This window comes from Plectropomus leopardus, chromosome 2 (assembly GCF_008729295.1).
Source record: "Plectropomus leopardus isolate mb chromosome 2, YSFRI_Pleo_2.0, whole genome shotgun sequence".
NCBI lineage: Eukaryota > Metazoa > Chordata > Actinopteri > Perciformes > Serranidae > Plectropomus > Plectropomus leopardus.
In genome coordinates, this window is record NC_056464.1 from 9,865,406 (window position 1) to 9,892,499 (window position 27,094).

Below are 27,094 nucleotides of genomic sequence, written 5' to 3' on the forward strand. Positions count from 1 at the left end.
TCTAGTTTCAGGACACATGGTGACAAAACCAGCAGCAGAATCGTATGGACAGGATTACATAAAGGAAAAAAATAGTGATTCATGAAAAACTGTATAGGCCCTCCCCTGATGCCATTTTGTTCATGAGGGTAATGCATCCAATTTGGTTGTTGAATTAATAAAAAGTTCAAATATTTAAGGACAGAGATTTTAAAGTATGTAGGTGAAGAAATGGAGGAGTAGTACTTTACTCGCGGCCCCCTCCCATGATCTGTAGCAGGAAGCTGAACAGGTAGATGATGTCCAGGTAGATGCTGAGGGTGGCAAAAATATATTCCTCTGGACTTATAGTGTAGCGCTTATTCCCTAAAAGCATTTGGGTGTCAAACGCCAGGAACTGCGGCAGAAAGAGAGACAGGACAAGAAGAAACAAGGAGAATAAATGAGTTTAAAAGCTAACGAATTAACTTCAGCTTGACAATATTGAGATATTTATATGGAGGCCCATTTCTGCCAGTGTGATGAAAAAAATAAGATCCTACTCATTACATGTAAAACTTTTCTTGAAATAACAGGTATCTTAAAATGATGACTAACCTTCTGAAAATTAATTAGTATCTCAAAATAATGAAGAAAGTAATAAGAAACGATATGAAGTTATTACTTTGAGAAAGTTTATCATTATTTTAAGATACTAACTCATTATTTTGAGATTTTCTCCCAATTTTCAAATACTAACTAATTTTCAGAAAGAAAGAAATTTTCATTATTTTCAAAAGGCTTCTCTTTATTTTGTTATCTTCTTATTGTTTGAGTTATAGATGAGTAATTATTTTGTGAAATGCGATGCTAGCTCATTACTTTTAGATACTAACTCATTTTCAGGAAGCTTCTTAATATTTTCAGGAATCTTCTCATTTTTTCAAAGTTGTTATTTTGAGAAATAAGATACAAACTTCCTTTTTTAAGCTACTAACTCATTTACAGAATGGTTTCCATTATTTTGAGAAAGTCTTTCATTGTTATTATTATTCATTATTGATTATTATTTTTTCATTATTGATTCATTTTTTAAAAAAATTTTTACATCACACTGGTGATAGTAGAAATGGGCTTCCATAATTTCATGATTTGATTCTCACCAGAGTAAAGAGGATGGCTCCTCCCACAGCATAAAGGGCGTGTAACCAGGGAACCTGTGGTGTGAGATTACAGAACACTGTTAAGAAGGACAGCGCAATGCTAATTTAAGAAAAACAGCGCCGTGCCTTGCAAGATTATCTGTGATAATCCTTTCTTGTTAAGGCACACCCAAATACGGCCAGCAGCACCTGAGACCAACTACAGCTATTTGAGACTTCTTCTAGAAAGGTGTACATGGACTTACATAACCAAACGGGACAACAATGGAGAGGGTGATGGCACAGAGAAGCATGACCATGCATAAAGAAAACAGGACACCCTGACAAGATGTGACATCAACCTGCAACAGATGAGAGAGAGAAAAATGGTTGATGGATTTATTTCAGTTATTTCGTTGGTTGAAAGCTGTTTGTAGTACGGTGTAAGTTTCTTCTCACCTTGCTCTGGAAGCTGAAGATGGTGACAGAGAGACACACTAGAGCTGTGATTCCCAGACACAAAACCACCGATTTCGTGTTGTAAAAGCTGGAGGGAGAGAAGGAGTCTTTTACTCTGAAAAACTGGATGAGTTTAAATCAAAACACCCACATAAACATACGCCAGCATCACAATATGTATTCAAATTGTATTTACCTTGACACAAATCCCATCATGAAAGCCATGCTCAATGTCTGAGGGGGAAAAGTCGAGAAATATTACCACAGTTAGTTTGTATGATGAGTGTATGCGTAAACGGCATATTGTATTGTGTTTTCATAATGAAAAATACTCACAAAGAGAACTAACAAAATAACATTCCACGGAAACTGCCTCCTGTTTAGATTTTTAAAAAAGAAGAAGAAAGTCCACTTTGTCAGCTTAAATTCACAATGTATCTTTATACGGTATTTTACATTCACTTTAATGAGCATTTGCGTTGTTAGTTATATCGTGAAGAAAAATTACCTCAGCTCGCCACAGCAGGACAGCGCGATGTAGGTGGCAAAGAACATGAGACTGTCAAAATAAAGGTAAAAAAATGACACAAAACTTAGTAAATAATGTCAATTGGGCGTGACACTATTGTTAGTTTTGGTGTGTTTTTACTTACTAAGATGCCATGTACAAGCCTGGATGAGTCTGAATGAAATACCTCACAGGTGCGCTGTAGAGAGAAAATTTAAAGGTTTCAATTCACGTTTTAATCAAAGTGTTAGAAACAAAAACATTAAAGTTACCAAAATAGTAGTTACCAAAATGAGAAGAGGCCAACAATAGCCACTGTCACTAACAGCTGAACTAAGAGAATGGCGTAGACCTGCAGGAAGACAAACATAACGTCAGAGTGATGGAGGAGTCACTATGATATTGTTTGTATTGTTTCATAATAGGGCTGGGCAATATATCGACATTATATTGACATTGTGACATGAAACTACATTTATCCTCTTTATCCTCTTAAGATTTAGGATATTGTAATATATATATGCATCATAAGTAAACCCTCAGAGCTGTTTGTTTAAAGTCATTTAACTGACACAGCAGGTCGCTCTCACACTTCTCATATTCTCAATACTTTGACACCAGAAGTGGAGAAATGTAAGACAAATAGGAGTTCCTGGGTGTGTATATATATATATATATATATATATATATATATATATTTATTATATTTATATATATATTATATATATTATATATTATATATATATATATATATATATATATATTATATATATATTTATATATATATATATATATATATATATATATATATATATATATATATATATATTATATTTTTATTTATTTTTTTTTTTTTTGTTTTTTGTTTTGTTTTGGGTTTTTTTTGAGTTGTTGGCACCTTGTAACTTTATGTTACTATTTTGCACCTTGTTTTTTATTATTCAATATCTTTCTTATATTTGTAATTTTTTTTTAATTTTTTTTTTTACTTTACTCATAGCTGCTGTAACACTGCAAATTTCCCCACTGTGGGACTAATAAAGGATTATCTTATCTTATCTTATGTTATAATAAGTGTTATCTTTTCCTGGTTTTACTGTTTTACAGTAAAGTAATGTCATTTTCCGAACTTCCCAGGCTCTGGCTGTATTTGCCTTTACCCACTATCATTATATCCAAATTACTGATCATTCATTATTGTATATATGTAAAAGCAGCAGGAGACAACCCTACAATATTGGTACAATATCAATATTGAAGTATTTGATGTTTTTTTTTTTTCATATCACCCTGCCCTTATTTCATATGATGCATTTGTACCTTTCTGATAAAGGTTCGCCTGATGGTCTTGTCGTCCCAGGCGAACTGGGCCTCCATCTCGTCATAGCCTGGAGAAAGAGGCAGGGAGGAGACACATGCGGAGTTATCCTTGTGGAATTTAAGGATTAATCACACATGGTGTCTTAAAATGATACTGCAGCATTACTTAAACAAATTATGTCACGATGTAGGAGGCAGGTTCTATTAACAAGTCGTTTTAACACATATGGGATGTCAAGTCACCACTTTTAAACATTAGCAATAATGTTAATAACTGCAATGAAACCAATAATGTAATCATAACCAAAGAAGAAAAAATGTTTTAATCATCTACTCACTATATGTTGTAAGTCCTATTTTTACTCAAATACTTTGACTCAAACAAGCGCATAGTGTTTGTCCAGGTAACTTGTAGATATAATACTTTGTGTCTGTCCTTTATAACTAATGGAATATGTTTTACCTGCAGTCGCCTCCTGATAAGTGGGGGGCTCCTTGTCATCGTTCACCTGCTGGATTGGAATTACAGTTAGTAGGTTCTTATGATTTTGAATCGGACCCCAAAAAAAGGTTCTTTACATCCTCTACACACTTATATTCTCTCTTTAGACAACACAATGCTTATTTTTGCTTTCACCTGTTGTTTAACTGTGCTCATAATTCTGAGTTTAACTATTAAAGCTGCGTGCAGAATATCTTCCATGACAGATTAATCTACAAAACATCCATGTTTGATTAGGTCAAAGGATTAGGATGATGGGCCTCCATCTTTTCATAGGCAGCGTACGATAGTTGAAGTACAGCGATTCACACATTATATCATCATTCGGTTGATGAATTATTTTATTTTACCGATTTTGAGCCTGGCTATGATGTTGACATTAAAATAATCAGAAACAGGAATCCTTACAATTTGTACTCAAAGCCATGACTTCTCTTGTATGGGTTCATTACTGAAAAGTGAAAATATAAATATAAATATCTATATCTCCCTAGACAGTGTATAACAAAGGTATAGTGTCACTGTGAGGCAGGAAAGTTAAAAACATACAGTACCTTTCCTTTCTTCATGATTTTCCTTTTTTTGCACCTTGGAGTTGCCGCTGATGAAAGAAACTATTCGAAAGTCACAGGTAAAATATTTTCTTGTCTTTTAAATCCAAAATATATATTTTAAAAAAACAAAAAAAAAATCCCCAAAACTCAACTCCTTTTCTTTTGCTGAATTTGTATGGTCCAAAACACTGCGAGCAAAAAAATGTTGTTCGTAGAATAGTTGTTGCTCTGAATTTGTCTCCAGCGTGCGGATTACACTGAAGCTTTATATGCCTCCATGTGGTTAATCTCTCTCTAACCCTGATCCCACGCCACCCCTATTCTCAGAATAATGAGGTCAGTCCAGAAACGTCCAGGTAGTCTCATAACACTGAGATGAAGCCAGACAGTACCACTGCTGTTGCTAAACAGGGGTGTGTTTTATATCTCTCACAGCCCTTCTCAACAGTGTTCCAGGACAGATAATCATCCGAGTGCTCACCAGAAAGACTCAAAGGACTTGCATATCTGAATGGCAGATGCATTACGTAACTATTTTGCTCTACTTTGGGGGGTAAAATGTTGCGTACAGACAGATAGGAGGGATGTTAATCTGCATATTCATATTGTATAATATAAAAACGCATCTTAATTTGTTTACACACCAGCATATTGACCGACAACACTGTTATATATCATTATCAACTTCTGATATATGACTTATTAGATGACTTTTTGTTTGTTTTTCTATTTTATTTTTAGCAACACAACAGTGATCTTGCGAGCAGACTGCATGACATCATGTTTTTGTGTAAGAGACAGCTTTTGTAACAGGTACATTAGACTAATGAGATTGCAGTTAAGAACATTATAGAGTAAACGCATAACTTAAAAACAGTAATAATGAGATTTACCATCAGGCAGTCAACTCTGACCTATATTTACTGAAATTGATTTTTTTAATGCTCTGGAGAAATGTGATACTGTATTTCACAATAACTTTTGTCTCAGTATAGATCATAGTAAAGACACAATAAGAGAATAGATCAGATTTTCTAGTTTCCTCTTTCACCGAGTGAGTGAAAACTGTTATGTGGATTGTGCTGCCTTCTTAACCAGAACTAACCCTAAACCATAGTGGAAATTAATATAAAACGTCTGCTGCGGTGACGTAGTGAACACAGAGCACCCACCTTACAAGTAAATTAAATATTTCAATGGTTAAAATCCACACCATAAACATGTGAGTATTTGAACATACCCAAGCACACTGTATACACTGTATATGCAGTATATAGTCATACCCACCTACCTCATGTATATTAAGCAACTTGTCTCATTAATCATTTTATATGTATTCCCCACTATTTTCACTACTGTCTGACTGTTATGTATGTACAAACATGTACATAAACATACACAGACACACATACACATACACACACACAGACACACACACACACACACACAAACACATATACAGTTGACAACTGAACTGCACAATCCCTTCATTGCACCTTTTGTACATGCATTTTGTGTTCTTTATATACTATTCTTTCATTTATATTTTTAAATTGCTTCTATATCTTTATCTTATATCTTACACTATTGGAATTCAACATTTTATTCTTCCTTTATGTTGATTGTTTTGCCAGTTTTTTAAGTCAAATTCCTTGTATATGTAAATGTACTTTGCAATAAAATCGGATTCTGATTCTGATTCTGATATTAACATATTTTAATATTTAGCAGGAAATAGGATTTTTATCCCACCAGTGTTGGGAAGGTTACTTTTGAAATGTAATAGGTTACAGATAACAAGTTACTCTGTTAGAAATGTTAGAAGTTATGTAACTATTAACTAAAATCACCTTTTTGTAGACTTGAATAACTCATTAAAACCGAACTTATCATATAAACAAACACCTGAACAAACATCAACGTGACGAGAATTTCCTTCAGTGTCAGAAACCATCTTCTGAGAAAAAAAAATTTGGGCGTATACTTTGAGTTTTTAGTTTGACCTATGTCCTATTCACTAACATGGAAGGGCGGGCTTTATGACCCATAGTGCAGTCAGACACTAGGGGGCGATCCAGACTGAAAGCTACACTTTGGGAGAGCTGCCATGTTGTCCATCTTTATATAGGCTACAGTCTATGGTTGATGGTTTACACCAGCTTAAGAGACTTTCACATTTTGTTCTGACATAAAATACCTCAGTAAATACTCCACTCGCCAACTCTGAAGCTTTTATGTCCTAAAAAAGGCATTTGCTAACAAGTGGCTAAATGACACTACAGAGCGTCATCACGCTGAACTGCGTCAAAAGGACTTCACAGCCTCGTAGCAGTGACAGCGCTACCATAGGGTAGTTTGTTGTAGTTTAATGTTAGCTTTTTTAAGCTTCAAAAAACTGAAAGTGGTGTTGTAAAAATTACCTTGCTGAACAAAATGTTTTATCATAAGTGTTTGTTTACCTCAGAGCTTATTTTCTGTACTGATCCAAAATCCAAAGGAAAAATCCCATTAGACTTTTTGACAATTGAACCAACTAGCTTCCAAGTTGGTGTACAGAAAAGCATCATCCCTGGGACACTGTACACCTTGCTGCCATGTTGGAGAGCTGGTCATGACGTGTCAGTGCATCACTCACTCAGCCAATAGCATCTTCAAATGAGGTTACCATGTGACCTATAGCCAGTCACGGCCTGAGCTGAAGAGCAGAAGTTGGCTGACTTCAGCTAAGGCTCATGGGTCTTGTAGTAAATTGCCACCCAGATCTTAACCCTTTATTTGCACCTCAGACCGTAATACATGTACAAAAATTATTTAAAAAGGTCCTAGGTGGTTTTAAGGGAAAAATGTAGTCTTTCTTATCAACGGAGGTTTTATATTTTATAGATATTATGCTCCTAAATAGAAATCTATGTTTTTGTTGATTAGTTTTTCCCTCATATTCACACATTCAGTACATTGTTTTACTCTCTTTTTTTTGAAAAGCACCAGGAAAAAAACTTAGAAATCACGCAGGTTAGGGTTGTTTTGTTTTTTTTTTCCAGATAATACCTCCCAGTTCTACTCTTTGGCAGTATAATTTTTAAAGAAAATATTTAGGCAAACATGAAAAAACATTTTGTTTCAGTGTATTTAAGCTGATATAAATCAATGATAGAAGCACTTACAATAATTGTTGCAGTGAAATGTTTGGGAAAAGAACCTTTGGATATTTATCTTTTTAATAAGACCACACATGTACATGTACTAAAAAGTGAAACAAGAGCTGCAGTTAATTTACTTTGGATAAGCCTTGGATAGGTGTTAAAGGTGAAATCTAAAGGGCTTTAATGTTAAAACATGTTAAATGAAACGCCTCTGTCTTTCTTTTGCCACTAGATGGCACCAGCAGACTTAAATATACTGGTTGGTGTTTGCTGCAAGAAGGAACCTGTATCAGACATGTAGAAGGTAGTAAATGCCTGCGTTGTCTCTCCATTACCTCTGGTGGTGGAACAAGGTCTACAATTTCATAATTAAGGGACAAAGTCTATCTGCTGATGAAGATCATTTGACAGGATCAAAAGCTCCACATAAGCTACTAAATAGACCATGTGAGATTTTTTTCTGCAATGAACTTTGGAGCTTAGATATGCTGATTCTGGTCTATGTTCCTTGAGATGCACTTTGATACACCTCGGAGATGCTGACTCTTTGTTGCTTCATGATACACACACAAACACACATGTCATGACATTTGTCGATGCTGTGAAAATAGGTGGTGTTGTTGATTCTGACAAAATGGACATTTGTTTTCAGGACTAACTCTGGTCCCTGCTGTCTCTAATCATAAACTAATGTCACAACCCAAACGTGCTCCTGCTGTTAGCTGTCTGTCCAGCAGGTGGCATGTGAAGACCTCAACATGGTCCATGGAAATGACTGGAACATGGGTTGTGTCACAACGCCAGCACAGACTTTTTTTCTTCTTCTTCTGGTGCAGCTTTGAGAATAAAGGTTTGGCAGTGTTCACAAAAACGGAGGGCAAAGGGCAGCTTTTAGCCAATGCTCATTTTTCATCTCTTGGCACCAAATTAGAGATACTGTATGTGCTGTTGTTTCAAGACAGTTTTACTGCCAGAGAATCACCTGATGTGGAGGTGATTCATTCCTTTTATACAGCTGCTGAATTAAAATGAATATACTAGCAGATATGTCTGCTGATATCCATGTGAGGAGTCACATGTTCTAATTAAATAACCTCAGAGAGAATATTAATCTCAGAATGAATCACTGTTGGCTGTGTACAGAAAGGCCATAGCCTATATTTAGCAGTAATTTAAAGGGACAGTTTAGGTTTTTTTTCAAATGGGTTTGTATGAGGTGCTTGTCCATAGTTACTGTATTACATACAGTAGACATAAGTCACCATGACCCCAGTTTGGAGAAGCAGACTGGAGTCCAACATGGAAGCTAAGTAATGTACTGCTGTGAAGAAGTCAGCAACAACACATACTCTAGGGGCAACGGTTTTTGCAGGAAATTTTTGTTGCGGTTTGGCCTTTCATTCACATGACAACAGCATTTTGGGGGCCTGAAAGTGCAAACTTTTGAAGAGTGTAAAAACTTATTTTCTTAATTTTCTTCTGTCTACATGTAAACTAGCAAAGTATGGTTCCTGTGAAAATGGTGCATGGTCACACTTTATGGATGAACATAATGTTTCAGAGAAACAGCCATGCACAAGTAGGAGGACAACAATAAAAACAATGGTGGAGTGCCAAGCTGTGTTTGTGATGCTGACTCTACTGACGCTGTCAGTTCTGGTTCATGCGTTCCCCATTGTCTTCTTGTTAGTTTATACTCACTGCGCTGTAGAAATACATCTTTATGTGCAGTTGTGTGGTGTTCTTCTATGGAGTGTCATTACAAACTTACTCCGCCAACTACTGGCCTGGCATGCATACTACAACTTTTGGGTTGTTTCTATGGATCCTTGTACACAAGGATCATTCTCACAATGTTATTATTTGAACGCAGATTTTTTTTTTAATCTGAAAGCAAGACTTTTTCATTTTAGTAGGGCTGTTCTCATTTAAATGTTTTTTTAGGTGGCTAAGGCCAAAAAAAAAAAAAAACAATCCCATCCAAAACAACCAATATCAGTTTAAGTATTTGCTACACTGAGTACTTTCACTGTTTTACCTTAATGTCAGCCTATGATTTACAACTGAAAATGAAGCCATTTGTCACTCTTTTCAATATCGGACTCCACTGACAAAAACATTTTTTTAGCTCGCTGAACACAGGAGCTGTTGGTTTACCACTGCCTCTAAAAGTCCAAGTCACACAATAACACAAACTAACTGAGTGGAGACAGCTGTAGACCAGCAGCTCCTGTGTTCAGCGAGCTAAAATTACTGTTTTTGTCAGTGGAGTCTTCTGGGTTTTTATGAGAGCATAGATGGAGAACAGAAGCTGTTAATGGCTTCTCTATAGGCATGGGCTGTCTGACAGAAAGGTAAAGCAGTGAACATACTCTTAATATAGTAATCACTTAAACTGATATTGATTTTGTCAGGTGGGGCTTTTTTAGGTGGCTAGAATATATTTTGCTGCTGTCCCCACCCGCAGCAGTACATTGCTCAGCTTCCATGTCGGACTCCAGCCTGCTTCCCTAAACTGGGGATGTGCCGACTGACATCTACTGTATGTAATACACTGTCTATGGATAAGTACCTCATACAACCCCACCCTAAAAAACCTAAACTATCCCTTTAAGGTATAAATCACAATCATGTACAGGCACTATCTGTCCATGTCAGCCCAGCTGAAAACAAACGATAACGAGGCACATTATGGAGACTTTTGGAGGCCAGAGTTACTGTTTATAGTAAGTGTTCCCAAACATTTATACTCATAAATTTTTCCCAGGCCTTCCAGTAGACTGTTAGTGATGGCAGTGATGACGTCTTCTGCTTGTGCTGTCTGGCACCATGAGTATTTGCATACTCACGTGTCTCAGTAAAATTGTCTTTTGAGAGCCGTATTTGCATTCATCACCAAACAGAATCGAGTTGACTGTCTGTCTCACGATCTCTGCTCCTTATGTTTGTGGCATTGCCTTGTATGCATTGAACTCTCTTTATAAAATTACATTTACTTGCTATCACACACACACACTCCAAAGTCAAGTGGTGTTTCTTGTTAGTAATGAAGCCCCTAATGGCTCTCAGACCTGGAGCATGATTGGCTGATTGCCTCTGTTGCTAGGCTACAACTCCCTGGTATGCCTCTATAATACTGACGGTGGCATCACATTAAGGAGGAAAGTGAAAAAAGATGAGCACAAGGAAATATTTTGTTTAACATTATTTAATAATGGTTCTCTATGGTGTCACCATAAAACATTTACAAAATATTCACAAGGTGATGCAGTCAGTCGACAATACATTTATTTCAATTATATATATATCTTCAAATAAAAAGTTTAAACTCAGGTTCAAATGCTGCTTTCTCTTTAGAGCAATCTATATGTGTGATGTCATACAATAATTCAATACTAACTTCATTTACATATCCAAGAATCTGCAAACTAATGAGGACCAAGAATAAAGGTTATATACAAAATGTACAGAAAATACACCGTAACATATATCCCATCAGACGTGGTCTAAAATGACCAATAATTTCTCCCTGATTACCGCATACAAATACAATGCAATTTACTTTCATTTCTTAAAAATGTTATACATTTCTCAATCACAAATGGGTGATTATTTTTATAAAGATTTCCCACATGGTGACATGTTGTGAAAATAGCTTATGTAGTATCAACGGCACACGCAAACCGTCCTCCCAACTGTGTATTAGACATTTCTATTGCTATGTTATATATTGATTTAAGAGGTCTTTCTTAATGTATGGAAGGTGCCCTTTACATATGAATGTACAGTAAAGAAATCATGGTTGCTGAATGTTTGTACATGTTCCTTTCCCTCTGGGCGACTGTATGTGCTTCCCTCTAGTTAGCTTTGCGGGCCGGGGCAGGAGGACAAAGTCTAGTGAGGAACAACAGGTCCTTTCTTCTTTTTGGTCTCCAGCACAAACTCCCAGAGGGAGAGGGTGATGACTAGGTGGTTTGATGTTGACTCAAAGAACGCGAGGAAGAACACGGTCTATGTTTTAATGTTTTTTTGAAGCGACCCTGGAGCTGGAGGAGGAATCAGTTTGAGTTCAGGAGCCTCCACCTCCTGCTGTGCCGACATCCTTCACTGATATTTTTTTCCCCAAAGTTCGGTCTCTCGTGAACCAGACTTGGCACAGCTCCCACAACAACTGTCCATCACGCAGAGGCCGGTGAACTGTACGCAGCAAGCCAGGCTTGCACGGGGAGCAGGGAGGCTCCCCAAAGCAGACACCTCAGGAAGTTTGAGCTCTGCAAACTCAAGGATCAATGCGGAAGGCTAAGAGCTTGTCAGAGTGGTGGTTGTTCAGGGTACGCAGGTCCGGCAGACGTAGCAGCAGCTTTGGGAAGAGGGTGCTATCATCCGGACGCCGACTGGTGATGAGGGAGCGCAGGGCTCTTATTAGGTTCTCCTGCAGTTGCTCCACTGCTCCAACCTCCACTATACCAGAGCGATCTGGAGAAAGGGAGGAGAAATCGAGGTTAGACCCAAGAGAAATGTTGTGCCAGCGGATGATAACACCCCAAATAAGGAGTTAATCTTTGTTCCCCTAACCCTGTATGCCCATATTTACCAGCAGAAACCAGCACAACAGCCATGAAGAGAGCCATCTCGTCCGGCTCCAGACCCAAAGATCCGAGCTTCTCGCTGAATTCAAACATGGCGTCCAGTAAGGAGCCCATGCCAAGAGCCCTTAGTGATGCCAGCGAGTATGTCTGCCCGTTGAGAAAGGTCACCGTCCTCTCCTTGGGGTCAAACAGCGAGCAGAATCTCACCATCAGAACCTGAGGACAGAAACAGACGACGTCAGCATCAGAAAAGACCCCAAAGGCAAAAAGTCCCACCCAAAAGTTATGACAAAGTTTTAGGGCGTCACTGAGGAAAAAAAATGCTCTTTTTTTTTGAGACTTTGAGAATAGATCTTTATTCTCATAACATTACGAGTTTATTTGAATAAAATTTCAACTTCGTTCTGATTATATTACGACTGTTTTCTCATAATATTCTGACTTTATTCTTGAAATCTAACTTTTCTTTTCCTCTGACATGGCCCTAATCCTGCATGGTAACACCGAGCCGGATGTACCTGGAAAGTTCCGGACTTGAGCAGCATGACCTGATCGTGCTGACTGAGAGACTGGAAGCCAGGGATGCTCTTTGCGAACTCCACTACTTCTTTAACGGCCGGGGTGAAGCACTGGGAGAAAGACTCCCATACCTCCTGACTGGAGCGACTGGCCGGAGCCACGGGACATGAATTGAGTGGACATGCCTGCAGGAGAGACAGGAGAGGACGTGTTAGGGACATTTTATTGTGGTTACATGACAGATATTCACATACTCAATAAAGAGGAAAGAAAAAAAGGCTCACCAGCACTTTGGCTCCTCCGTTTAGCTTCCAGGGGCAGGGACCTTGGTTCTGGGAATTACCGGCTGGGTAACTGTTCTGATTGGCTGGGTAGGACTGTGACGAGAGGCGGCCAGTGACGGGGCACTGGTTCTGATTGGAGGGGAAGGTGTACTTAGCGTTGTCAGTGATGGTGGAGTTTTCATTGTTGGTGGAGGAAACGGGGCAGTTTGAGGGGTCGTGGTAGCTCGGCTGCTCCCCGTTAGCCGTGTGGTGAGTCTGGGTTGCTGAGTGCGACAGGGAAGGTTCCTGCGCCGAGTTGTTCTGGAAGGAGGGAGAAGTGCCGATGTTGCTGTTCCCGGCAGCCATCTTGAGTGGTTTCTCGTCTCTGTTTGTTACGTTGCTGCGGTAACACTGTGATATGGAGCCCGCTCCTTCACTCGTCTGGTTCTGCGGACTGCAGGGGGCATCAGGAGGAGGCGACACCTCCATCTCCATGGAAGCTGATTCGTTGAGACTGTTCATGTAGCTCTGCATCTCGTCCAAGAGTCTCTGCTTCTCCCGTTTGGGAATACGCCCAAAACGCACAGCTGAGGAGAACAGAAGAGAAGCGTCCTCTGTTAGCATGTCCTGACATCAAGCACCGATATCACTGCCAGCTCCTTACTGGCAACACTTAAACTGAAACACAATCTCTATATACAACTTTTATCTATACCTATATATATATCTATATGTGCCTTTATCTATAGAAATGCCCTATGTCTATATCTATAATTGTCTCTATAGATATCTAGATAGATAGATTAAAAAAAACATTGTTTACTTCATTCTACATTTGACACTCAAGCTGTCATTTCTATGAGGATTACTAATCCTAAAACCTCTCTACAGTCTCCAGCTATTCTGCGTCCCTCACATCTGTTTCACCACAATACGCACTTAAGCCTTCATCTCATCCGACTCCCTCATCCTCCTCTTCAGCCTTTACAATCCTCCCTTCCCCCCTTCTTCAAATCTGCACCTCCACTGACGTTCCTATTTATAGCACGCTGTATGCTACACCACCACCCTCAGTCTCTCGCTCTCTCTCTCTGCCTTCCAGTTGAGCAATCGCTCTCTCTTCTCTGTGAAAGTAGGTCACTGGGTCAACAGCACTAAACACTATGTCATTAGTGAAATGACAGTGAGTTAGAAGTGGGAAGGTCAAAAAGACAAGTTGGGCAGGTAGGAGGTGACGAGACAAAGGGTTGAAATTGGACTATAAAAAAACTGTTTGTGAGCAGTTACGTTGTCGAGTCAAAGACGTGGAATATAAAAAGACTCAGAAGGTGTGTGATATTATCACTGGACTAAAATCAACAACAATATGTGATTTTTATCTAATTTGTGTTCGTGCTCAGAAAATGAAAACACGTAAAATGCTTTTATTCATCACGCAGTCTCCCCGTTGTGATCAGAAGCAGGTGATTTTTCACTCCTGCATTTTGGCTTTTTTGGGTCAGCTAAAAATGTTTGCTCCAGAAAAAGAAGTGATTTATTATCACCTAGTTTAGCCGTATCCTGAGAGACCGGAGTCCTGCGGTGAAATGATGCCGTGGAGCGGATGAACTCCAGTGATATTATTCTAATTTCAAGTCAAACACTGTGCGTTTTCATGATTAACAAGACAGAATAACATAATGTCTCAAACGACATGTTTGTTTATGTCAGTGCTGACAACCAGAAATAGGCGAGAGTGTACATCTGGGTGGACGGACTCGCAGGGTAATCAACAACTTTGTGCCCCAATTTCCTAAAATAAATCGCATTTGTCACAGTTTCTCCATGACTGATGACTACTGGGACTCTCGGCTCCTCTCGCCATAAATCAGACAGCAGGGCGAGAGGAGAGGATGACTGGAGGGAGCGTAAGACAAAAGGACGGGAATAGAGAGAGAAACGAGAGGAAGGGAAAATGAAATTCTGTGATGTTCTCCTGGCGAATGATCTTTTTGTCAAAAGCAATAAGAACACCTGATCCTCCGTGTGACCCTGCACATTAAACCTCTCCTCTACAACAGCTAAACAAAAACGATTTTAGTTGCCATAAGCCTGTATATCTTCATTAAGAACACTTGTCTCTCACCATCTCTGGACATGCCCACGGAGAGACACTTCTTGAAGCGGCAGTGCTGGCACCGGTTTCTGTTCATGCGCATGATGAGACAGTTCTCATTCTTCACACACATCTTGTAGTGGATGTTCTGCTGAATGCTGCGTCTGAAGAAACCCTGGAGAAGGTTACAAGAAGAAGAAGAAAGGCTTTAAGTGAGCGTCTTTTTGTGGCAACATGTCTGTGTGTGACACCTCAGGAATAGAAAGATATGACATAACAGTCTTTGTTTGGACTGACCTTGCAGCCTTCGCAGGCGTGCACGCCATAATGGAACCCGGACGCAATGTCTCCGCACACCTTACACAGAAGCACCATACCTCCAGTCTCTGTGAGAGACAAAAACATCCATTATCAGAGACAGGAGGACAATAATCAAGTGCAGGCAGGTTGAGGACAACAGGAAGTGTGTGGGGACTTACTGGTGAACGTGCCAGTGAAACCACAAGGTCTTTTGGCCACAGTGGGATGGCTGTAGGTCGCCGATGATACCGTGGTTATCTGGGCGACGGGAGCATTGTTTACTTCTGGAAACTGGAAGACCAATTTCGGGGAAGGAGTCCTTCTCCTCCGTTCCCCTCTCTGCTTCAGGGGCCCAATCTCCTGAAAGGAGACACCCTCTGGGGATGAGGGCTGCGAGTGGGAGGAGGGCGACTGAGTCTGGTATCCACTTGAAGGGCTTCCAGGACTCGGGCTGGCACTGCCGGACGAGCCGGCGTACAGGATAACACCACCTGGAGGAACAGAGACAGCCACAGAGTCAGTTCGCTGATCTTCATCTGGGTCGTGTTCACATGCACAATGTGAGTGGGTGTGTTGAGCAATGCTCTACTTTGATCCAGAGAGCTTATTTGGCAGACGCTCACAAACACAAAACCCTGATCATGTTGGGACAACAGAAATTTGATCTGATGAATAATTTAGAAAAAAAGAAAAAAAAAAAGCCAGAGTGAGAGCAACAACAACTCTGACCTGGATATCTGTGTCGAGTCTTTCGGATCCCAATCTAGTAGATAATGAAACACAATAAAGGCTGCGTGAAGCCGAGGTGGTGTTGCTTTTATGTATTAGTGATACTCTGGCATCTTGGAAGCTCATTGGGGTGTGTTACATGAATAAATAATGCTAAACACACAATGACCGGGTGAAAGATAAACACCATGTCTGTGGGCTGAAGCGACACACACGGGTTATTTTGCAGTGGTATTATGGCTAAATGTTATGCTCGGATATGTTTTTGACACATTTCTGTGACACAATAGCTCAGAATGTATCATATTCTAGCAAAAATCTATTAGAAAATCAATGTTGAATATGCCATAAAATGCTCATCGTAACATGACAGTGAGACACAACGTGTTCACAATGAGCGTCACAGACAGGCCTTTGTCTAGGTCTGTCACATCAGGTCGGAAATGCCCTATTACCCCTCAACGCAACAGCCATCCGCCCCCCTTGTTTTGCAGACAGTGTTCTTCCCTGCAAGATGAAAGCCTGCCCCTCACGTGCAGCCTGAGCCAGCCAGCTCCCTCCCCGCCTGCCTGCTTGCTTTTCAGCAGCGAGTCTCTCCCTCCTCACGTCCCCTCCCTTCTCCTCTCTCCTCCTCCCCTTCCACCTCCTCCTCCCTCCCCGCTCTGGCTGCGGGCATGCAGACCCATCTATCCGCCAGCCACCTGACCGGGAGCTCACATGGACTCTTGACACAGTTCCCGCCCGGCTCACAAGGCTCTTTGCGCAGTCCCGTGTAGACAACAGCAGCAGCACAATAACAAGTGCTAGGGCAGATCACGTTTGGAAGAGAGAGGGCTTTTAATGCTGTGACTGGAGATGAAGAGGGAGGCAAGCCGGGCACCTTAAGTCACTGCATTCCACAGGAGTGCTCACATTGCCGCTGTGCATTATTTCTCACCAGCATTTAACTGCTATTGAGTATTTTAATTTCAAGTAAAATGGTGATAACACTAAAAATAGTGGGGATCTCTACATTTGCAAAACTTCATGTTATCTATATATTTCTGCAATCCCTTAGTGGTTTTCAGATTCAGTTCAGTTTGCCCTCCTTTTTATTTGCAATTAGATCACTGTGTCAAGAGTCTAAATACCTTAGCATAAAAATGGCACGCTCCACAACCATTCGTATCATGATGGTCATGGGTTTCAGACAGACAGACATCTTCACTCAGCGTCAGCTTTGAAGCAGCTTTTGTGAGATGTCAGCTGATATGTGTTTTTGAAACTAACTGTAGTGGCAGCGTTATCTCGATGCTGGTGGTTTGACTGTCGTTCTGTGCACATTTCCACTCAAGGACTCTGAATCATGGGAGAAAAAGCCTCCCTCATCTCTTGTGCCTTCTCTCCTTGAGAAAACACGTGCTGCATTTCTGTTTGGCTCTAAGTGCCTCCTTAATTCCGTCGCTCACACGTGTCGACGCTGAATGCAAGGTACTCTGGGCCTTGTGTGGTGGTGGCAGCTCCAATATCAGACAGACTTCACCTCACACACAGATGTAACATGTGCGCGTGCTGTTTCCTGTGTGCGAGGAACCACAAAGCTCATGTGTACCACCTGCCAGAGGACAGGGTCACACTGCACTGTCACACGAGCTCCACTCCCACTGTCTACATTCACAATAACCGCCCCCGCCCCTCCGCCGTAAAAAACATTCCATATTTCCACTCCTCGTAACTATTTCCTGGAATCTGGTTTGACTGGGTGCCAGAGTGAGCTCTGGGAATATCATCTCCGCTGTACTCAGGCACAGGTTACAACATGTGACCTGTGGATACAAGGAGCCATAAGAAGTACAGAATAAACAAACAGTCCCCTCCCTTTTTTTTACCTCAATGAACTTCCACTCTCGTGTATTCCCACCTCCTGGGCATGCATGCATGCATGCATGGCGGGCTGACTGTATACACAGCGTGCACATATCATGTCTGGAGGGGAGACGCCCCCTCTTAGCTTCCGACTAACTTGCCCTCTTTCATGTGAACATTTGCAACTGTGCATGGGCAGTAAGCCCCGCTCCACGTGAAACAGCTGGCCTCATGTCATGAGTCTATTTCTGAAGGATGCTTCTCTGGTGGCAACAGAGAGCTTTATATCACACAACCCTCCAATTATCCTCCAACGCTATACAGACGCGCATAAACGACTCCATTGTATGTTGTTCCAGTCTGAACTTCTGTCAAGAGTTTTATATGTAAGCATTGTGGGTTCATCCATGGCCTGCATATACACAAATGTGGAAAGTAACTAAGTACATTTACTCAAGCACTCTACTTGAGTATGGATTTAAGGTACACTTCACTACATTTATCTGACAGCTTTAGTAACTTTATAAATTATGATTTTTGCATTAAAAAATACAAGAAGAGTTTATAAAATTTGTTGTTTTTATTATTTTGATGGGTTTTTTTAAAAAAAATATGTTTAGCCATCTTCTTATCTTAGGTTATTTCTGGGTGTTTTTTTATTGTGAATTTTTAATTTTTTTAAATTTTTTTTTATTTTGATTTTTGGGGGGAGTTTTTTTTAATTTATTTTTTTTTAAATAATTTGTTTTGTTTTGTTTTTTTTAAGATTTGTCTGCATTGGATACTTCTACTTTTTCATACTTTAAGTACATTTCCCTGATTATACTTTTTACTCAAGTACCATTTTCGACTGATACTTGTAACAGTATTTTCACAGGGTAGTATTACTACTTTTACTTAAATAAAGATCTGAATACTTCTTCCACCACTGCATATATAATAAAACCTGAGGACACAGGTTGTACTCAGCCCTCGGATAGAAGTACTATGACACCTGAATCAAGTTTGTGAAGCAGCTCATTGTGTGGTCGGCTGTCAAGCTGTCAGCCAGAAGGATCTGGTTACGAGACTTGCATCAGAGCTCAACCTTAAGCCCATTGCTCCCAGTAGCATGAAGGACACCTGTGACGCATTCATCTCTTTCCACGTGTTGAAATCTTTTTTTAAGATACTGGCCATTTAATTTCTGGCATAATGAAGAAAAAAAAACACTCTTGGGATAACATTAAAGACCATTATGATCAGGCCACAGTCATACTTTTAGGACCCGAGGTCAGCTCTCTGAAAATTGAAGGTTACATCAGGGATGGTCATAGCATGACATAACACTCATCATCTGTTTGTGGACACAAACTACATTCGAACTATTCAGCTACTAATACACTCACATTCTTCATAGTAATTATACAGTTTAAACTGCAACCAGTGAGGCCAAATAGAGAGACTATGGTTGACTTCTTTTGCCAATGTCGTGCAATACACTAAAACTGGGTTCATATTGATTGAGGCTTTTTTTGATGATCCACTTGACTGCTTATGTTACTGCTAGCAGTCTCCAAAACAAATCTTTAAATCCACAAGCAAGGGCGTAGGTTTGGTTTAAACATTGGGGGACACACATAAAATGGAAGGGTTGGGCGTCCTCCACCACAAGTTTTTGAGTTCATGCACCAATTTGTGGCTTTTCTGCTCAATAAATGATTTAAATTCCTTTAATTTTGACAGAATAGCAGTCCTCTGCTACTTTCCAAGGGATAGATGCAAAGGTTCTTAATTTTAAGGAGGATGTGTCAGTCCTGCAACTATACTAAAACATCATTGCGCAATAAAACATAATTGCTTAATGCCAGAGTTACAACTGTCAGTGTTGCAATTATACCACCCCAGGAACTGGCACAAACCAGTTAGCCATGTCACCCAAAACCTCAGTTTGAGAGCAGCCAAATGTAGGTTAATGTGTCTTTCAGACACCAAAACAGCAATTTCACGTTTAATATGGCCCATTATAATCACTAATGAACATTTGCAGCCAGTTACAGTAACCAGGAGGGGAGAAAAGGCTGCTAAACCCCTCTGACCCACTGACCAAGCTCTCAGCGAATAACAGAGGAATCCCCGTGCAGGCTGAGCGCGAGCAGAGCGCGCGCGGTGGAGAGGAACGACCGCGAGGGGCGGGGTGCTTGAGAATCAAGCGCTGCACGTGGACTCTGAAGCTGTATCCACGTGCTGTCAGCTCGAGGCGGGGTGGCTGCGTATTAAAAAAATCAGGCGCATGATTCGCAGCTTTATCACGACTGGTTCCTACCCAGGGTGCACTGGGGCAAAGAACGGATGAATAGATGTGACGGTTATAATGGTCACCCGCTATTCAAGGACGTTTAAGTCTATGGTCTGGTTACCATTAATATGATATGGGAGGATAATGGGAATTATGTGATGGTTTAAGTGATGACGTCAGTGTGCCTTATGATATATCTCGCGCTCAATGATATCCTGCCACTTTCCATTTTAACTCTGTGTCCACCTATAGACATTAAAAAAAGTAATTATTTTACTGATGTTCAGTCAGTATCTGTATTGAGTGCTGTAGCAAATTAATAAAAACATAAATATTCCCCAGCCTGTCACGCCAATTATATTTTTTTTTTATCTGTTAAAAACCCAGATAATTAAAATAAATAGCATAGTTTAAAACTGTTTATCAACTGCTTCGCTTGTTTTCGTCACCGCCGCATTTAGATCATGATTCAAGTCCTGGCCGGACTGGATGTTCACTCAGAGAGCTGTTTTTTTCCAGCGTCCAGTACATGATCGGAACATTTGGCACCGCTCACTTGTTTTGACTCAATAGGCGTGCCTGCTCTTTGACATAGTCCACTCACATTTGTTATGAAAAAAATTGCGCTTCAGCCAAAGACATGACCAGCGGCCAAGTTAAATGAATCACACACTGCAACGAAGTAACGGCTCGCTCCCTACAACTTCCCATCAATGCGTAACTTAGGAAACTCAGTCTACACTGACACCCACGCGCAGGCAGAGTCAATATGTGATTCATCAATAACAGCAGAACTAAAGCCAACAGTGTTTAGATGAGTGACATGATGCTGCCGTGGGCAGAAAACGTGCTCGGTCAGGGGGCGTTCTGGGTCGCACTTCACGTGAGTTTGTTTACATGCAGAGAATCGGAAGTCCGCCGCAGAGATTGAGAGGAAGGACTTCCCTCTCTCTGTGCGCAGCTCACTCACTCAAAACCCTCTCAAGTCTGCAGCACACAAGCACCTGGCAGCGTGCCCTGTGATACACATCTGAGTTACAGTTTAAAGCCCGCATATTCATCCTGTAGAGCCTGTAATTCCCGAGCATGTGACTGAAACGTCTCCCAAAAGCAGCACAATTATTTTTAAAACACGGCAGCGTAAGCTCTGCATGAATAACAAAGTACACCTCAGGGTGAAATAAACTATTGAGTGCATCCGAGACACCGTTTTAAAGTGACACGCAGTAGAAAATAATAATAATTATAATAAAAGACATTGCATTTTACACTCTGCCGGCACTATAATTAGCAATTTTATGCAGAAATTGGCTCGTGCAATCTAAATTATATTGCTAAATTACAGATATTGCTGATAAACTTGTACTTTGAATGAACCAATACGTTTATTTGATGTAGAGAAATACAATATGCTCCCATCATGCACCACTGCCGGCTTCTTTTAAATGACTGCAGGTTGGCAGCGCAATAATGTTTCCAGTGGTTTCAGGCAAAAACACACAAATTACAACATCCTGAAGCTCACTTACCACCGGGACTGTTTTCCATGTTTCCTGGATGATCGATGTTGTTCGCTTGTTCCTTCGCTGTTTTATTCTGGGCGTCTACTTCTGGTCTGACTGCCTTTGCTTGCTACCGAGGAGTTTGGTTGATACAGGTGAAATAGTCAAGAACCGCCAAGGCATTAAGAGAGTATCCAAAAGCTTAGAGCAGCAGCGGTGTGCGCAGGGCATCTGGGGTGTTAAGAATACCCGGGAAGCGAAGAAAAAGTCGAATATATATTATCTTTTTTAAAAAAAGGAAATGAAGAGAATATTATCTCTAGTTGATCCAAAATAATCTCCGAGACGCGCTGCTCGGCTCTCCGTCTGCACACCTTATGATGCCAGCCTGTGGTAAAATATCAACTGTAAAAGGGCTTCTCTATGTTACAGAGGTCCCGTCGCGTTCAGCTGCTTGCCATGTACAGTCACTATCAAAACATGACCGGAGTGGAAGTAGTTTAAACACTCCCCACTCATCAATAAGCAACACGAGTCTTAAAATAACCAGCACGTTTTCAGGTGCCTGAGAAATGTGACCAGTTTTTTTTTTCCTCCTCTTTTGTTTGTCGATGAGTATCAGGGATCTCTCTCCCTCTCTCTCCCTCCCTGTCACGCTCTCTGAAAACATTTCACCCCCTCCCCTCCCTGTCCTCGTGCCCCCACTCTTTTTACTCGTTCTCACTTTTTCATTGGCCGAGAGCCGCGCGTGGAGACGGCACATTGGACTCGTTCGACATTGGAATGCTGGTTAAAGCTCGACAGCATGTGCGCATGGCATGTGAGCTCACGCTGCCCTACTGACACACATTTTATGCTAATGACAGCCTGGGCTCGGCGATAAGACGGCGAGGAAACGAGGCAGAGACAGGCAGAGGAGGGAAGAGGTATCACTCTGTGTCGTTTCCAGACTACTCTTGCAGCTTTGTTGGGTTAGAATAGACGATTATGGGCTTTAGCAATTTGAAATCTGGAAAAAATGCCTCCAATTCTTTCAAAAACATGGCAGGAAGGCAATAATGAGCTACTTAAGAAGAAATAAACCAAAAACTAAAAAGTGCTTAAAAGTTAAAAGAATTCTGTAAAAATAATTAAAAACATAATTTAAATAATTATAACTATAGGTCTTTGGAACTGTTTCCCTGGCTTTTAAAAATATATATATTTTCTTAATCTACTACTTTATTGCCAATTTGCTCATTGCTTTTTCACCCTGATGTTTTTGAAAGGCACCAAACCAATTTCCTTAGGTTTACATGCTTGTGAAAAACATCTGAATGCACCACAAAAAAAGTAATGTCGATCCTGGTTTTATGACCCTTTGAAATCTGCAACTACATCACCTTTTTGTGCTGTTTCAGATGCCTTTCACAAGTATTTAAACCTTTGAACCCTGAGCAAATTGGTGCAATTTGTTTCAGAAACATGGAGGAAAAGGCAATAAGTAACTAAGGTAAGAAATGTTCCACAAATTGCAAAAAATTGGTAGGTTTAGAAAATTATTTAGAAAAACATCTGGGGAGAATGTCTGGGGGAAAAGGGAAAAAAATAAGGGAAAAACGGTATTTATAATAATGTGTTGAATTTTGCACTTAGCACATAGGTAAGGCACTTCGCACCACGCACTTTATGCCATAAAGTTCACATTGCTGCTGTTACTGCACTTTTGTCCTCTGTATGAATTGTTGTATTTTTTTCTTTCATTTTTCCCTTTTTTATTCTTTCTTTTATCATTTCCACAGTCTGTTACCTGCCAAGGGACTACAGATGTAAAATAGCAGTCCTGCTAACTGCTTGTAAAAATGTAATTAAATCATTGAATTAATTGATAAAATTACATTGTTATAATCATGCTACAGAATTATTTATTTTTAGCACCTTTTCCATGTTTTGTTTGCCTTGGGGTTTGTTTTTTAATTTCTTTTTTGTTTCTTTCGTTACAAAAATAAAACCCTTTTTCAAAACTAAATTTCAGGTAACTCATTTTTACTTATTAACAATTTCTTACTAATTTTGGGTAATTTCTTCTTCCATGTTTTTGAAAGCAAACAAAGGTTTCAAAGGCTTAATACCATGATAGAAACCATTTTTAATAATGCTGTAGACCAATAATTTACCTTTGTGTTGAAGGCTCTTTTTGCAAGCACTGTTAAAATGATATTTCTGATTCTTTTACAAGATATCCAGTGAAAGATACAGTATAGCCTCCCTTCAAATTGTAGATTATTTTGAGCTACTTAAACAAGTCATAGGTAATGATAGCTAGGGTAATTTAACAGGACTATAGTAAGATTAGAAAAGAAAAGAAAAGAAAAGAAAAGAAAAGAAAAGAAAAGACAGATGTAGCATTTCAGCTCAAGAATCTTGAGGCAACTGGTAAGAAAATATATACAAATAATATATCCCGAAGCTGTAGCCATGGGATACATTGTGGAGGAACTGGGGTTCAAATTGAAAATTTGAAAACTAATTTCCGACTATATTTCATTATCATAAACAAATACTCTTACACATTATATTCAGCAAATATGCACTGAATGAAAGCTACTACTGTCTACATAATGCAGTGCAACATGACTGACATCATATTTATAATACAGACATTAACACTGGCTGATGATGCTCATGATCATTGTTCTGCTGGGGTATGGCAACACCACTTGGACAAACCATACGCAGAATTTCAATACACCTTAATACCCAAACTAGTAATAGTCATCATGATTACATTTGAGAACTATTATTTCGGACAGTGGAGTGTGGTTGCCTATAAGCAAAAATATTTTTATTTGCAATATTTAATAAATCAATATATTGAGGGAGTGGGTGGGTATTTTTATTATATTTGAATACAGGGGTGGCAGGTTGGCCCCCCCATATATATTATATTTCCTACTTTGATATTTACAGATAACAAATAAATCTATATAAGAAAGTTTTATAGTAGTAATAAAATACTGAAGACTATGTTTGTAATCATAAAGCGTTTTCCCTGATATTTCAGATTAAAAATGTATTTCTTTATACTCTACACTTTTTTAGACAGGCTACAAATGTATGCATAGTAAATATGAATGAGTACAGTAGGCTTACCGGTATATCATGAGGATATTATAAGTAGGAACAAATAACAAATGTGTATCATACAACACAACTAATGTGATTTTAAGTTTAGACATATAGGGGAAAACACTTACTGACTGGCAAATGTAACATTTTTAAAATCATTTTTGTTTTGAGTATTTCAGCATTTTAATAGCCATATCTCCACTGTAAAGCCCCATGCATTATAGGCCTACCCTTAGTTTTCTGAAGACAGGTGTTAAGGAGAAAATGTCCAGAGGCAAGAAAAGAGAGAATTCCCACACACTGTCCATGACTTGCAAATTGTCAGCCTTCTTTAGAAATACAAATTTTTGTTCATAAAACCTTCATAGGGAAGCCTGAAGCAGGAACACAGAACATTCCACACAGATGTTGTCACCATCTCCTCAGGTGAGGCCTGTCAGTCCCACAGGCTACGTACATTTAGTCTATGAGAAGCACATCCCAAAGATGAACATATCATAACAGAGAGTGAAAATAAATGAGAAATTTACCTCTCTTGTCCTCAAGTATTGAAGCCCCTTTTGAATGATGTTTGCACATTGTCTTCATCACATTTCTACTATGACAATTAATGTATTTTTCTGTATTCATATTTTCCCCATATTGTGTATAGGCCTACCTTCTATGTTTTTAAAGAGGTATATGTCTGGGGAAGCCTAAACAATAAAATCAAGATAATGTTATCTGGGGATTTAGCATTAGCCTTATGTCATCACTGTCAGTTTATATTATTCAATGTTTGTATAGAAATTCATGTATTTTCTGTTTATTATAGATTGTAAAATGTCCATTTTTGATTGACGGAAGGTGCCTTTAATAAGTTACATACACACAACCTGTGGAACTGACAGCTCATGGAAATACTAACTAAATATGTCTGAAATGTTCTTTGCTTGTTCCTAAATATCGACACGTTTATCTAAAATTTAGTTTATTGCAAGTAAAGGACAGTGTATGGGAATTCTCTATTATCATGCTTATACTGCTTCAACAGCCTAAATGTGTATTGGATATTTAGTGTATAATAGTTATTTGATTTGATTTTATTAATCACTCAAAAGTGAATCAACATTTCTGCAACACACTCTACACTTCACAGCGCTGGAAGTAACTGCCTGTTGCAACAAATAAAAAGTCTTCCAAACAAAACACTACCAGAGAGTAAGAAAACAAAACTGCAATGTGAGGTCAATGTGTCAGCGCCTGTCCACGTGCCTCCATGCTTCAGGGCTAAACTGCACGAGCAGGGCGCCTGCGCATAGGCCAACGCCCACGTTCCCAACCCGGAAACTGCTGCCGTCTACCGAGTGACCGTCTTCCCAAACATAGACGATCTTTGCCTGAGCGAGCTGGCACGTGCGGGCAGGGCGGTGCTCACCGTGACTCCCTCCGCCCCTCCTCCTCTCCATCACGTTTCCTTTCTCGCCACAGATTGTGTTTGCTAAAAGCCAAACTATCGCCGGAGATTGGCTGGGATAGACTGAATGTAGGTCAGAAGCTGCTTGGGCAAACATTAGCATCGTAAAATAGCTCACATGTGTCCAAAAACCGCGCTGTCCTCACAGAAAGCGCCCCAAACACCGCCTGTTGCTGGCAGGCACATAAAACAAATACATTTAGGTCACGTCGCTCAGCTTTTTATTCCCAACCTCCTTGTTATTCTCGATAGGTGAGCCGGATGAGAAACTCTTCACCGCAGCCTTCAACTTGTGGGGAATTAGGCTATGGGGTCACAACGAGTTTGATATCAAATTCAGCACCTGCTCTGGGTTTCAATATCATCTGCAAGCAGCTATCGTTTTCAATGACGGGATCTAGTCTAATGATAGAACATTTTCCCTTTATGAACCTCCGTTACATTTTAATCGAAATATTCCACCAGATCTTTATTCTGCCTGCTTCACGTTATTTTATTGCCCCAAACAGCCTATTTCCCAACCAGCGCAGAAAAAAACATGACAGTCTATGAGCAAATTCAAGTTTAATATGTAACCTTATTAACTAGGAATTCTGAGGCTGCTATTAATACTTTATGGACTGTACTGTATTTATCAGAATAGGGGAATGACCGAGGTATGACTAAGTTATTTTTTTGTTTTTTTATTTTTTCATTATATACTGTATCTTGACTCTTTCCAGAGCTACAACATTTTTTGCTTGAGTCTCTTTGAGTGACTGGGGAAAATGCATCATCCTCCCTACATCAGAATTTACTATAATTCTTAGTTTATGGCTATGAAA

The 27,094-nt window shown here is 39.7% G+C and overlaps 2 protein-coding genes across 2 annotated transcripts; both read right to left on the reverse strand.

Moving 5' to 3' along the window:
- faim2b (Fas apoptotic inhibitory molecule 2b) lies at positions 1–4,648 on the reverse strand. Its single transcript, XM_042511479.1, has 12 exons — positions 4,444–4,648; positions 3,851–3,899; positions 3,388–3,455; positions 2,355–2,419; positions 2,213–2,266; positions 2,068–2,118; positions 1,896–1,935; positions 1,756–1,793; positions 1,560–1,647; positions 1,367–1,462; positions 1,122–1,175; positions 1–376 (listed from the first exon to the last, which is right to left on the reverse strand). Exons 1-12 carry the CDS (start codon positions 4,456–4,458, stop codon positions 227–229), a joined length of 768 nt encoding a protein of 255 aa, XP_042367413.1. The 5' UTR covers positions 4,459–4,648; the 3' UTR covers positions 1–226.
- A 6,130-nt stretch (positions 4,649–10,778) lies between these two features.
- On the reverse strand, positions 10,779–22,333 carry LOC121953082 (nuclear receptor subfamily 1 group D member 1-like). Its single transcript, XM_042500029.1, has 8 exons — positions 21,734–22,333; positions 15,532–15,843; positions 15,350–15,438; positions 15,083–15,227; positions 12,979–13,544; positions 12,694–12,879; positions 12,181–12,391; positions 10,779–12,062 (listed from the first exon to the last, which is right to left on the reverse strand). Exons 1-8 carry the CDS (start codon positions 21,750–21,752, stop codon positions 11,866–11,868), a joined length of 1,725 nt encoding a protein of 574 aa, XP_042355963.1. The 5' UTR covers positions 21,753–22,333; the 3' UTR covers positions 10,779–11,865.
- Between the last annotated feature and the right edge of the window lie 4,761 nt (positions 22,334–27,094).